This window comes from Argopecten irradians, chromosome 3 (genome assembly GCF_041381155.1).
Source record: "Argopecten irradians isolate NY chromosome 3, Ai_NY, whole genome shotgun sequence".
In the NCBI taxonomy this organism is placed as follows: domain Eukaryota; kingdom Metazoa; phylum Mollusca; class Bivalvia; order Pectinida; family Pectinidae; genus Argopecten; species Argopecten irradians.
In genome coordinates, this window is record NC_091136.1 from 54458112 (window position 1) to 54471308 (window position 13197).

Below are 13197 nucleotides of genomic sequence, written 5' to 3' on the forward strand. Positions count from 1 at the left end.
ACCATGTTAGTAGACAATGTTTTATTAGTAATCGAAGTGTACCATGTTAGTAGACAATGTTTTATTAGTAATCGAAGTGTACATGTAGTAGACAATGTTTTTAATCGATAGTGACATTTAGTAGACATGTTTTATTAGTAATCGAAGTGTACCATGTAGTAGACAATGTTTTATTAGTAATCGAAGTGTACCATGTTAGTAGACAATGTTTTATTAGTATCGATGTGTAGACATGTTTTATTAGTAATCGAAGTGTACATGTTAGTAGACATGTTTTATTAGTAATCGAAGTGTACCATGTTAGTAGACATGTTTTTTAGTAATCGAGTGTACCATGTAGTAACATGTTTTATTAGTAATCGAAGTGTACATGTTAGGACATGTTTTATTAGTAATCGAAGTGTACCATGTTAGTAGACATGTTTTATTAGTAATCGAAGTGTACCATGTTAGTAGACAATGTTTTATTAGTAATCGAAGTGTACCATGTTAGTAGACAATGTTTTATTAGTAATCGAAGTGTACCATGTTAGTAGACAATGTTTTATTAGTAATCGAAGTGTACCATGTTAGTAGACAATGTTTTATTAGTATCTTTATTTCATTGAAAGCATCTACCATACACCAGCATTTCTGTACCCTCTAAGCATTGTATCAGAATGGATGAAAATGTCAAGAGCAAAATGTCATCTATCTAAGTTTTACGCTACTTCAATTATCTCAGTATTTAGTTTTTGAACTCTATTATTTAGATGTGTCCGTATAAGTATTCAAACTTTACAGACTCTTTACGCCTTTTACTAAACAAAAGTGTGAAAGATATCTAAATTGGAATATATATATATTTACCAGAGAAGTTATTATAAATGTTTTTGAGGAAACCGCATTAATGTTTTTTCAGAACTTCTTTTGCTACTTACGGCCCGGAGCTTTAGTCAATAAACGTTTTTTAAAGTACACGGACATGCGATGCTGACTGTGAAATTGCAATGCGTTAGATTATATTTACCGCTGTTTACATTTTATTGTGTAACAGGCCCCGATATCGGTGATGATCATTACTCAGCTCTGAAATACGTTATTTAAAATGTCCAGCATACGGGTGTTTTGTTTCACTAATCCTTTCATTTACTGCTGCCTGTAGATAAACTAAGATAAGATGTACTAGTACCAGTAAGTTTCTGATGTTTTCCTCTTGTTTAAAAAAAAACCCTGCAGTCTAATGATATAATACCAAAGGAAATGCCGATTGATTGCGGGTGCCATAGGTCGATGTGTTGACATATATCTAGTCTACTCAACTATTGACCAGTCAACACATCCACAAATCGATAGAGTTAAATAAAACAGGAGTTATCAATATCAAAACCCACTCACATAGGGCGATACACCCACTGAGTTTTCGTAAAATAATAATATGGATTTCCAGGACTTTGGTAGATCCTTTGTTTCTTTTAAGGTATTAAAACATTAGGTTATCAAGAAACAATAACATACGGATCATGGGTTTAAGAACGATCGATACATATAATGGATGTAAGTAATGTTTGGCAAACAAAAGTATATACTATATCAAACGCCTTCTTACATAATTTAAAAAACAAAATCGATTTCAGAAACAAGAGTTCCTTAGATAGATCGGAACTGCGATAAATGTTTTAATGCGTCTTTCCCGTGAGTTCGGATTACAATGTTATCTACGGGAAAAGATCCTGAAAGAGTCATCTAAAATAAAGACATTGATTCTTTTTAATTTGTACCAGACATAATTTAAATCATGTCGATAATGATTTTATTTTGTTTCAGAATGTCGATGCAACTCTGAATTTGGTAATAAAGCAAAATAATAAATGTTTTATGAATTACTCAATTTATGAAAACATATTAAATGTGCTACTGCAAAACAAAAACATTTTTATAAAAATGAGGTATTCTCTTAATTTAGTACTGTGTTTATTTATATGTCTATACCATTTGTATGCATGACTCTTTTCAAGATCTTGAACTTGACCTCTGTCACTACACCAATAAGTCACAGGATCACTGAGCATTATAATTTTCGATAACATTCATCAAAACAAAAACTGTAATTCAAATATGGTAACCAAACATGAACACTTCCCTATAACTAAGTTTACTAGTTCATCAACTTAATAATAATCTCCACTTACTATATCAGTCACCATGGTATAGTTGATCAAACATTGAACTACAAACTAACTATATTACGGTGACTAGTTCATCAATTGTTCATCATTCTTCATAACACACTCATTACCAGTCTATCAATCAATATACCACGGACACAGTGTCCTCATTGGTCCGTGAATTCTTCATACCATAACCCGCAATGGTTCGCTCTTCACGGCATGTTTAGATACTGTACAATCTATTGAAATAGTCATGCTTTAGGAATTATTACCCGTACTTCAAACTGAAACATATGCTGAAACTAATTCGAAAAAGTCCTAAATTAATAACAGTAACTAATATCATTAATTGTAATGTTATATTAGCCAAAAAGACACACCAAAAGTAAATTCCTTTAGCATTTCTTTGTTTATTCTGATCATGGAATTTCACATATGTTATACAGACCAGGGGTAGACAACTCAACACAAGTTATACTTGTCAGGGAGAGACAACTCAACACAAGTTAAACTCGTCAGTGGTAGACAACTCAACACAAGTTATACTTGTCAGGGAGAGACAACTCAACACAAGTTAAACTCGTCAGTGGTAGACAACTCAACACAAGTTATACTCGTCAGTGGTAGACATTCAACACAAGTTATACTCGTCAGTGGTAGACAATTCAACACAAGTTATACTCGTCAGTGGTATACAACTCAACACAAGTTAAACTCGTCAGTGGTAGACAATTCAACACAAGTTATACTCGTCAGTGGTAGACAATTCAACACAAGTTATACTTGTCAGGGAGAGACAACTCAACACAAGTTATACTCGTCAGTGGTAGATAATTCAACACAAGTTATACTTGTCAGGGAGAGACAACTCAACACAAGTTATACTCGTCAGTGGTAGACAATTCAACACAAGTTATACTTGTCAGGGAGAGACAACTCAACACAAGTTATACTCGTCAGTGGTAGACAACTCAACACAAGTTATACTCGTCAGTGGTAGACAATTCAACACAAGTTATACTCGTCAGTGGTAGACAATTCAACACAAGTTATACTCGTCAGTGGTAGACAATTCAACACAAGTTATACTTGTCAGGGAGAGACAACTCAACACAAGTTATACTCGTCAGTGGTCTAGACAATTCAACACAAGTTATACTCGTCAGTGGTAGACAATTCAACACAAGTTATACTCGTCAGTGGTAGACAATTCAACACAAGTTATACTCGTCAGTGGTAGACAATTCAACACAAGTTAACTCGTCAGTGGTAGACAACTGTCGAGCAATTCAACACAAGCTATACTCGTCAGTGGTAGACTATTCAACACAAGTTATACTCGTCAGTGGTAGACAACTCAACACAAGTTATACTCGTCAGTGGGAGACAACTCAACACAAGTTATACTCGTCAGTGGTAGACAATTCAACACAAGTTATACTCGTCAGTGGTAGACAATTCAACACAAGTTATACTCGTCAGTGGTAGACAATTCAACACAAGTTATACTCGTCAGTGGTAGACAATTCAACACAAGTTATACTCGTCAGTGGTAGACAATTCAACACAAGTTATACTCGTCAGTGGTAGACAACTCAACACAAGTTATACTCGTCAGTGGTAGACAATTCAACACAAGTTATACTCGTCAGTGGTAGACAACTCAACACAAGTTAAACTCGTCAGTGGTAGACAACTCAACACAAGTTAAACTCGTCAGTGGTAGACAACTCAACCCAAATTAAACTCGTCAGTGGAAGACAACTCAACACAAGTTATATAGTCGTCAGTGGTAGACAACTCAACACAAGTTAAACTCGTCAGTAGTAGACAACTCAACACAAGTTATACTCGTCAGTGGTAGACAATTCAACACAAGTTATACTCGTCAGTGGTAGACATTCAACACAAGTTATACTCGTCAGTGGTGACAATTCAACACAAGTTATAATGATCCAGGACTCCGCACAGATTGTACTGGTCGAGAGATAACTATACACAAGTTATACTTTTCAGACAAACTCTACACGATTTACACTGATCAGACGTCGATAAAAGGAATAGAGATATACAAGGTCTATAACAAATGGTATACTTGATTCTGATGAAGGAGTTCACACAGTGTGGAGATAGAACTTGGTTTGTTTTGTTGATGTGCAGTAACACGGTGTATTTCCATCAATGATTTTAATTCTGAAGTGAATTATATAAAATATAAATAAGTCAGTTTAATTATTCTAAATTACTATTATCTCGAATATTCCCACTTCCGGTCTGGATACTCGTAAGAAACATGGAAAATTTGCATCTATACTTCAAGATCAAAACGGATAAAAGTGTCTTTACTATTGTATTGACATATAAAGTATAATAAGTAAAAACTTTATTGTAAATGTGGTTACGAGTGATGGTAAAGTTAGGAATGCATATTTATTAAATATTAATATAATGGCAAAAAGAATGCTTTAAACTTATTGTTCCTTAAAATGTTTTGCTGACATTAAAGTTGGTAAAATATTTTATACCATTTTGAGAGACGTGTTTGAATACTGTGCGACACATTATATTGTTTGATTTGTTTTTAAATCACTGGGACATATTGTGACTGTATAAACATTTCTATGCATGACGATTTTGTAGTGTTATAATTTACTACTTAAAAATATATTACACATAATATAAATGCTTGTGTATCATACCTTATAGCTGTAGGAAAAAATATGATTTGTTGTACATATCTTTTTTCAGGAAGCGTATGATTTGTTTTTTATTGTTTTCTATGGTCTAAAAATTAGTTAAAATTCTATGCAATTATGACATTGTAGAACGACAGGGTTAATCGCCATTCCAATCACTTTCCTGATTACAATTGTAATCTAGATTAAGGAAGATCCCTTTTCTGCTGACACAATAAAAAAGATTTAAAAAAAAAAATAAAAAATAAACAAGTGACCTTCGTACATCAGTTTTCTAACATCATAGATATACATCGTCAAAAGAGTAAATACATTCACGAAAAGTTGATAGCAATTCCTTTTCAGAAAATGCCCAATTTAAAATAAAATTGGTAGTTAAATTATAACCAATATGGTTTAATTTTCATTTCGCGTGTCCTAATAGTTTGAATCTGGAATACTCCAGACATACTAAATACGGGAAAGCCAGATTTTATACGGACAAAGTATAAATGGGGCTACCAAGATCCTGTCAGAAATACTTAAGTGGTCCGATTTCGAGACATATGTTGTTTAAGAATAAAAGATAGAATGATTGTATCATATTACTTACAATGTAAATGTGTCACTTTATTTTATCGATAACGTTATCTAGGTAACAGGCATTTATTATTAGGTGCAAAAATTTGCACTACTTTTCGATAGAATGACAAAAATCCCATACCGGCACATTTAAGGTTTATTTGTGAACAAATTTGGTCTGTTAATTTTACGTGTCAATATTAAAATCCAAGGTATTGGTATTTTCTTGAGCACAATTGAAACCAGAAAAGAATCAATTATATATTGATTCCATAAACAATGTATTTCTTTCGTTTTCAGCAAGTATGTATATTCTATTGTGTCATTGAAGCTAACAGAGTTCCGGGGATGATTTTTTTTTATCAGGTCAGAAATAAGGCTATCAGAAAAACAATATCTAGAAATTATTAAAGAATATTCTTTTTTGATTATTGAAACAAATATCTGGCGGCTCAATGACTGTGTGAGTAATACAGTTTTGCAATACTGATTTGATCCGCTTACTAGACACGATCGGTTATATAATGTTTATATGCCAATGACGGTTTGATATGTATATTCAATGTAATATATTGATTCAATGGTTTTAATTTCTCCGGTTTGTTGAAATCCTTTTTGACACGAAACTTGAAAACATCCGTTGACCAAAAAGCATCACACGGGTTCCTTAATAGCGCGGTCCTTTTTCATATTCTATACTCATCCGTTATGGAAGTGTGTTAGATGTGTAAATGGGTTTCTGTTCATTCATTCCTTACAAAAATACAATGTGTATTGTTTCTAAGTAATCCAACACCTGTTTTACAATTAAAAGCCAAATCAAAGACTGCTGTAGATTCTAATACTCCGTGTATAAATCCGAATACAGACTGAAAATGGAAAATGGCTACAAGAGCGAAAAATTAACATTCCCACAACAATGTCACGATTTTGCTCATCATAAAAATAATACTTACGTTGGCCACTGGATCTTCTGATAATATTTTCCAAAAATGTATTTTGTGGGGCCACGAGACCCCGTCTGGCCCCGGGCATGTTTGGGTGGGGTTTCTACTCCTACCCACTCAAACGACAGCACTAGGTCACATCCAAAACATTCTGATAAGGTAAAAACCTCTACCTGTCACACTATTTCACCGTAATCATCCCGAAAGTCAAGTTATTACGGGCTCTCCATCCTCCCGGAATAAAACCACTACTATCCTTGTCTCCAGGTAAAAGCGTTTGGAAACCAACTTAATTATTAATAATCTTATTTCTCCGTTTGCGCATGTCTGTTACAGGTAATTATGTCTACCTGCCAGAAATTGTTTCATGTCGCTAATTTACGACAAGACTGAAGCTATGATGCGCTCGTCACCATGGCGACACCGTGACACTCGCCTATTAACGATTCATCGTAGTCACAAGCTCAAAAAGCTATGTTTTCATAAATTATTCGCCATTTCGACACTAAATGGTTATAGCTGCTAGTCGGATTCGCGTCAATTTCCAAGAGGGAAACTTTGAGCTGATGAGAAGGTAAAGAAGAGTTGGTGTTATGTGAAGGTGTATATTAGTGAAAAACACTATTAGCAGTTGGTAGCAGGGGGAAATATTGTTCTATAGTGGGTATTGATTTTTGTCACAATAGTATACACTGAATAATTAATATGAAACCACTTAACTTAACGTTATCGGAGGGCTGGCCAGGCATCAGTCGGCGGTCGATAGTATGTCATTGAGTTTTTACTGAGCAGCCTGTAATGTCGCGAATACCGTGTTGTCACCGCCCCGGCTCAGCACCCAAACTAAAACACAAGTCGCCAGCATCCCAGGCCAGCGCAATAGCTTACATCAAAGGCTATCGATCGGAACTCTCTAGTATCGCGAGGAGAGAAAGAGGAAGTACTGCTGAGTTACGTTAATAACATATAAACACACACAAACACAGGTACGGTGTTTTATTTGACAATTATCGAGCGCATAGAACTCTGAACTGTGTCTAAGTATTGGCCAAGCAGGTGTTATTAGGGTGACAGGTGTTACTATACATAGCTCACCACGCTGCTTATCACCAATTTAGGCAAAAACATATATACCAGATAATAGCATACATATGTATGTATATTTATGGTTTAAATAATATAGGTAACTCATTTGACTAATATTATAATTTCGAAAAAAACAACAAGTCTAAAACTATTGATAACATTCTATTTATGCTATGATGTATAAAGAAGTTTTGAAAATATTTCTTCTACATTGAAATCAGTACAACTGGAGAGGATTTAACGAAACAGTTTAGAAAGATTATTATGAATTACAAAAAATGTTTGAAAAATGGCAAATGAATAATAATAAAATAAATAAAATAAATTAAAATAAATCAAAACGTTCATTACTAGTAGCGGGGTCAAAGATGAATGTGACTAAATGTGCGCAAGTCATTGTATTTGTCACAGAGCTGTGGCACATGTGTTCTATGTTGATCTTTAAAGAAGGACAGCTGCATAAATCTTACACGTGTCTTTGCCACCAAGAGAAAAAAAACAACTAATATTAGCAAAATACAAAGAAATATGTTTTAATAAGATGGTGTATGTTTACAAATCTGCATTGTCTACCTGCACAACTTTTGAAAAAAAAATGATCAAAAATTTAAAAAGCAATTATAATAAAAACAAAAACAATCAAAAATAGATGTTTATATATTTTACTTGACCTTATGTTTATTCTAGCATTCAAAACTAAAGATTCGATATTTAAGTTAACTCATGTGTGCTTGTATCAAAGTCACCCTGGGATGAAGGCAAGATAAAAAAAAAATAAAAGCCCACACTTATTCTAAGTTCCGTCCTAAACAAACGACTGTAAACAGCAATCGCTCCTAACATACACGACTCGGTAACAAGAATCTTTCAGAAGGACAAGTAAGTATTCCAAATGCTAACCTAAATGATTATACCGTTGCCAATCAGTAAATTTACACTTAGTCTATAGACGTTGCGCACAATGTTCGTCACTTTTATGTAACGTCATTGAATGTAAAAGACGTCATTATGTTATAACATGACGAGCACAATTGACGTCATTTCCGACATTCGGCAAACCTGCAACAAAGAAAAAACGCAATTTTTCGAATACTTGTTTGAATTTTCAGTAGAGATTTCGCATACGTATATTTGAGCAAAAACGTATTTTTTTTTATTCAGAATAGAAAACATAATTTTTAATATAAAGTCATTTTTAAACGTCATGAACTTGCGTGACAGAACAGTCAATCCAAAAATTTCATTTTGTGTCATTTCTGCAAGACAAAGGTTTTGAAAAAGTAGAACGACGTCGCAGTCTATATTTTCTGACATGTTATTAAAATAGAAGAAAAATGTATTTTTATATTAACAATTCATGTCTCTATGTCATAAATTAGTACCGATTCGTACTGTGTGTCTTTGTTATTTGTGGTTTTTCACTTTTCGGAACTTGTCGATCGGCAAGTCTACAAACAAAGTCCGCCATTTTGAAGTATGACGTCACGTCATGATAGTGCGTTTTCAGGGAATCTCTGTGTTAAATTTTACCGACATGTGGTGTTGAGTTTGACCACAGTGACACTTTAACTGAAACCGCATACAGATGCATGTTACATCTGTCGCGCCAAAAACGTCATTTTCTCAACAAAAACGCATCAATAGAAAAAAATATTGCAGACATTTTGATAAAAGTCCTCCCGTAATTGAATAAATATATCCTTTCTGTTTTTCAATTTAAAAAATAGTATTGCGCTTATATTATTTTACTGTTCAACGCTTTTTCCAATGAAATTCCGGCGTGACGTAAAAGTAACCAAACATTGTGCGTTATGTCATAGCAATAGGATGCCAAAGTCCCATAACTACATTAAAATTAATAGTTAATGATCTGATTATAAAACATTGAGCCAAACTTAGAATATTTGTGTTGGAAATAATGAACAGGAATCCCCAAGACCTCGCCGTTAAATTATCACTTTTCTGGTGCAGTTGAACAGAACTAAGTTCGTTAAAAATCGTATGCATTATGTTGTAACCATAAATCACACAGTAGATGCACAATTTGTTGACTTGCTTAATTATAAATTGGAGTAAAAAAATCACCAGTATGCTTTTCTAGTCACTTATAACTTAAATCAGTTCATAGAAAGTTAAAAAAAAAAATTTAGGATGGTTTTAATTCAGTATTTTCTCTATGATGGCTGTGAAAATACCTGTTACCGTTTTAAGTTTTCGTTTCATTTTTCGGAAAGAGCAATATTGTGATACCTCGTTTCCAAAGCAAAAAGGCAGTTATGAAAGTCAATAACTGACAACGCGTGTGTTTTAAGAACCAGGTCTAAACAATTGTTATTCAAGTCGAGGGTTGCAGGTAAGTATTAAAGGAAAAGAAAACAATAAAATCAACTGCAAAGATAGCATAATACTTTTCTTCGGTTTCAGACAATAACTTCATAAGTATTGATTAATATATAGAGTTAGGTCTACTAAGAACTACGAGGTCCAAAAAATCTATAAAAAAAAAGAAGAAGAAAAAAAAGAAATTCGTCAAAGTAAAACAAATGAATTATTTTTTTATCTATTTTACATTTTTGGAAGAAAAAAATATATCAGGATTTTGTCTTATCTGTGTATGCCTTACATAGGTATAATATAAAGTAATAAAAAAATATATATATTGAGCTTAATTTGCTTAGTGAGTTTGTTCAGAGTTGCTATTAGATCTTCACTTCTTTGTTGCAAATCTGCGCTGTTTGTAAAATATTTTCATAATAATGTGCATAGTGTATTTCAGATTTAATATGTTAACAAAACTTCCAAACAAAATTATGCTTATCATAAATTTTAGTCAGGCATTGCTTTTTGGCAAATAAAACCTTTTTGGCAGCAACCTCCTGTGTAAACATACTGTTGAAGTCTTTTATTCTCTAACATGGTCTAGTTTTGTGTTTTTTGTCTCCTTTTATTAGTAGTATTGATAAAAGATTTATCTAGTTTGGTAGAAAATCCACGCTAAGGTTTGTGATCATCGACAGCTACCACCAGAGACTTTATTCTCAAATTCATTATAGACTTGTGTAATTGTTGTTCGTGATGGCATATAAAAAGTCGTGTTTAACCTGTTCAGTGCCATATACATGTATACAAATGCTTTAACAACATTTCCTTTCAAAATAATTGATTTGTTTCCATTCTTTGGATTATGATTTTTCCAATGTATTGATATGTTAGAACTATGGCTCGTTGCATTCGATATTTTGCTATTGTTAGAGTCTCCAGAAGATATACCTAAATTTTTAAATGACTAATATCAATAATGGCAGTGCCTTGATATCAATGAAATTCTGAAAATATTTCTATCCTAAATGAATAGTCGCTTGTTGCTAATAAAAAAATAAATGGACCAAGTTACAGAATACAAAATATTTTGGAAAAGCTCTGATAACTGGAAATTACTATCAATAATAAAGAAAAAAAACAGCAAAATCGTTTTCCATGAACTAATGTCTGGGTACTATTTATACTACCTCGGCTATGGAAGAATTACTTGATATAAACATAGGCTTTTAAAAAATACAATTCATGGTATAGAGGTTATAGGCGGTTATGGCAAGGATGAAAAAGAATATTTAGATAATAAATTAGATATAATGGCAATGCTTTTAAACCTCCTGACGAGTAAATTAAAACTGTGTAGATGATTCCAAGACGTATTCAGTAAACACAACATGGACAGAATATAAGGTCAAAATACCATACATGTATGATAAATTATAAAAACGTATTCATGCGTTTAAAACGTTTTACAAAAAGTATAATACGATTCCTTAAGTATCCATTCCTAAAAGTTTTTAGTGGAGAATACCCGCTAGTTAGAGTTTCTCCAACGAGTGACTGTTGTTTTCCATGCTTATTGAATTAATTATTTTGCACAGTTTGAAAAGACACGAGCTTCCATCCTAATAAACTCTAGCGCAATAACAAGCTTTTTACACATTTGGAGACAAACAGCCTTGGTTCACTGAGGTTTGTTCACATGGATATTATAATATTTATTTAAGCATGCTTATAATTAAATTTTCAGACTCCTAGATAATAGAAAATACGTTTAATTAAGCATACGCCTCTATTGATTTTCAAATGGATTATCTTTTTTTAAATCAATACGCAACGTCGACGTCTCTATTGTAACGTCATGATTACGTCTGCCAATCAGAGAGTTAGATTTACTATGAAAACTAATAAAAATTAATTATATCGATATGAGTTCTTGGATTTGCGTTGTGACCTGCATATATTTAAGGATTAACTTGAATAGATTTTTTATGTTATGGAGATATAACACAAAAATCTGAGTGTACTCTAAATAAACCGCGATATAACATAAAAAAATCTATTCAAATTAATCTTTATAATTCAATTAACTAAATATAATCTATTCAATACTTAAAAAAGACTCTTTTGTCTATGAAATCATTACGCCGTCATTTCAGCCAATCAGGAGCAACGTCACAAATGGCGACGCCATTTTTTCCTTTATGGGCTGATAAAGAAAATTTTTAAGCCAATGAAAATGCTCGTAACAAGCAAAATTGAATTAAATCGTTATAGCATTTCTTTATGGTTTTTTTATTCAAGGTTCTTTACCATCAAGTTAAGAACGATGCACACTTTCTAAAAACCATATCATTTTTTATGTGAAAATGGCCGTTTGTGTTCATTGAACTCAAATAGCATTCAGGATGGAACTGGATGCTGTTGTTAACTTGGTATGCTCATCGAAGTTTAATCATGCCGTCGGAAGGTGGGTAAGCTCATTTTCTGTGATTTTACTATCAACAATGAACATGTACAACTCACGATTTAGGTACGCGCAGCATTATCGTGATGTGAAATGTTGTAACTGAACATATCATATATCACCAATTGACGTCAAAAAAATTATATCAGGGATGGTTTTCACACATTTTCTAAATCAGAAATCGATATTTGAATTCAACACCCGATCATCAGGTACCAATCAGGTAAAATCGCATACTAAAGCGGTAGTAGTGAATAGTACATACACAATGTATCAACTTAAATTGATTTTGTGTGATTTGGATTTGAATGTATAATTCATATGCTTCACATCTTGAAATAAAATATAATTTTCTTGTAAAGATCACATTTACTTTAGGTTATCAATGCAGAATAAATACAGCTTAAAGGGCCACTACCTTTTCGAAACGGCTTTTAATTTTTAAAACAGGAATGTAAAACGAGATCAATAATTTTGTAGAGTCGCAGAAGTTATTACTAGCACACTTATCATCACCTTCAGAACTGTTTAATTAGAATAAATAAAATGTTAATTTTCATAACGCGGGTCGTTTTATGTTTCCCGTCGTCGTCCTAAATGCCGCGCGGTAGTTGACTATCACTGCGCCAGACGGCAAAACAGCGAAATGAATCTCCACTGTTATCGTACATTAGACAGGAAATCTTGCATATGTTTGGTGTTGTAACCTCATCTTAAGCCATCGATATATATTTTCTTTTGTTATTAATGATTTTAAGAAACCTATAAATTTTGCTCCGGAAAAGTAGTGGGCCTATAAGTAAGCACTATAGAATTCCAGCAAGGCCAACGAAGAATAATAAATCATCTTTAAATAGATTATTTCTCGTTGCATAACCCAAATAAACATTAGGACCTAGTGTATTTTGCTCATAAAAATATAGGTCATCGAGTGTTGCTTCCGTAACTATATGTCAAAATATAGGCCAATTTAT

The 13197-nt window shown here is 32.9% G+C and overlaps 1 protein-coding gene across 1 annotated transcript in view; it reads right to left on the reverse strand.

Annotated features, from left to right (window-relative positions):
- LOC138319094 (voltage-gated delayed rectifier potassium channel KCNH1-like) overlaps positions 1-6888 on the reverse strand; it is a 65418-nt gene extending 58530 nt beyond the window's left edge. The window contains exon 1 of the mRNA XM_069262011.1: positions 6364-6888. Within this exon, the coding sequence (XP_069118112.1) occupies positions 6364-6442 (79 nt within the window). The 5' untranslated portion in view covers positions 6443-6888. The remainder of the gene's footprint in view (positions 1-6363) is intronic.
- Between the last annotated feature and the right edge of the window lie 6309 nt (positions 6889-13197).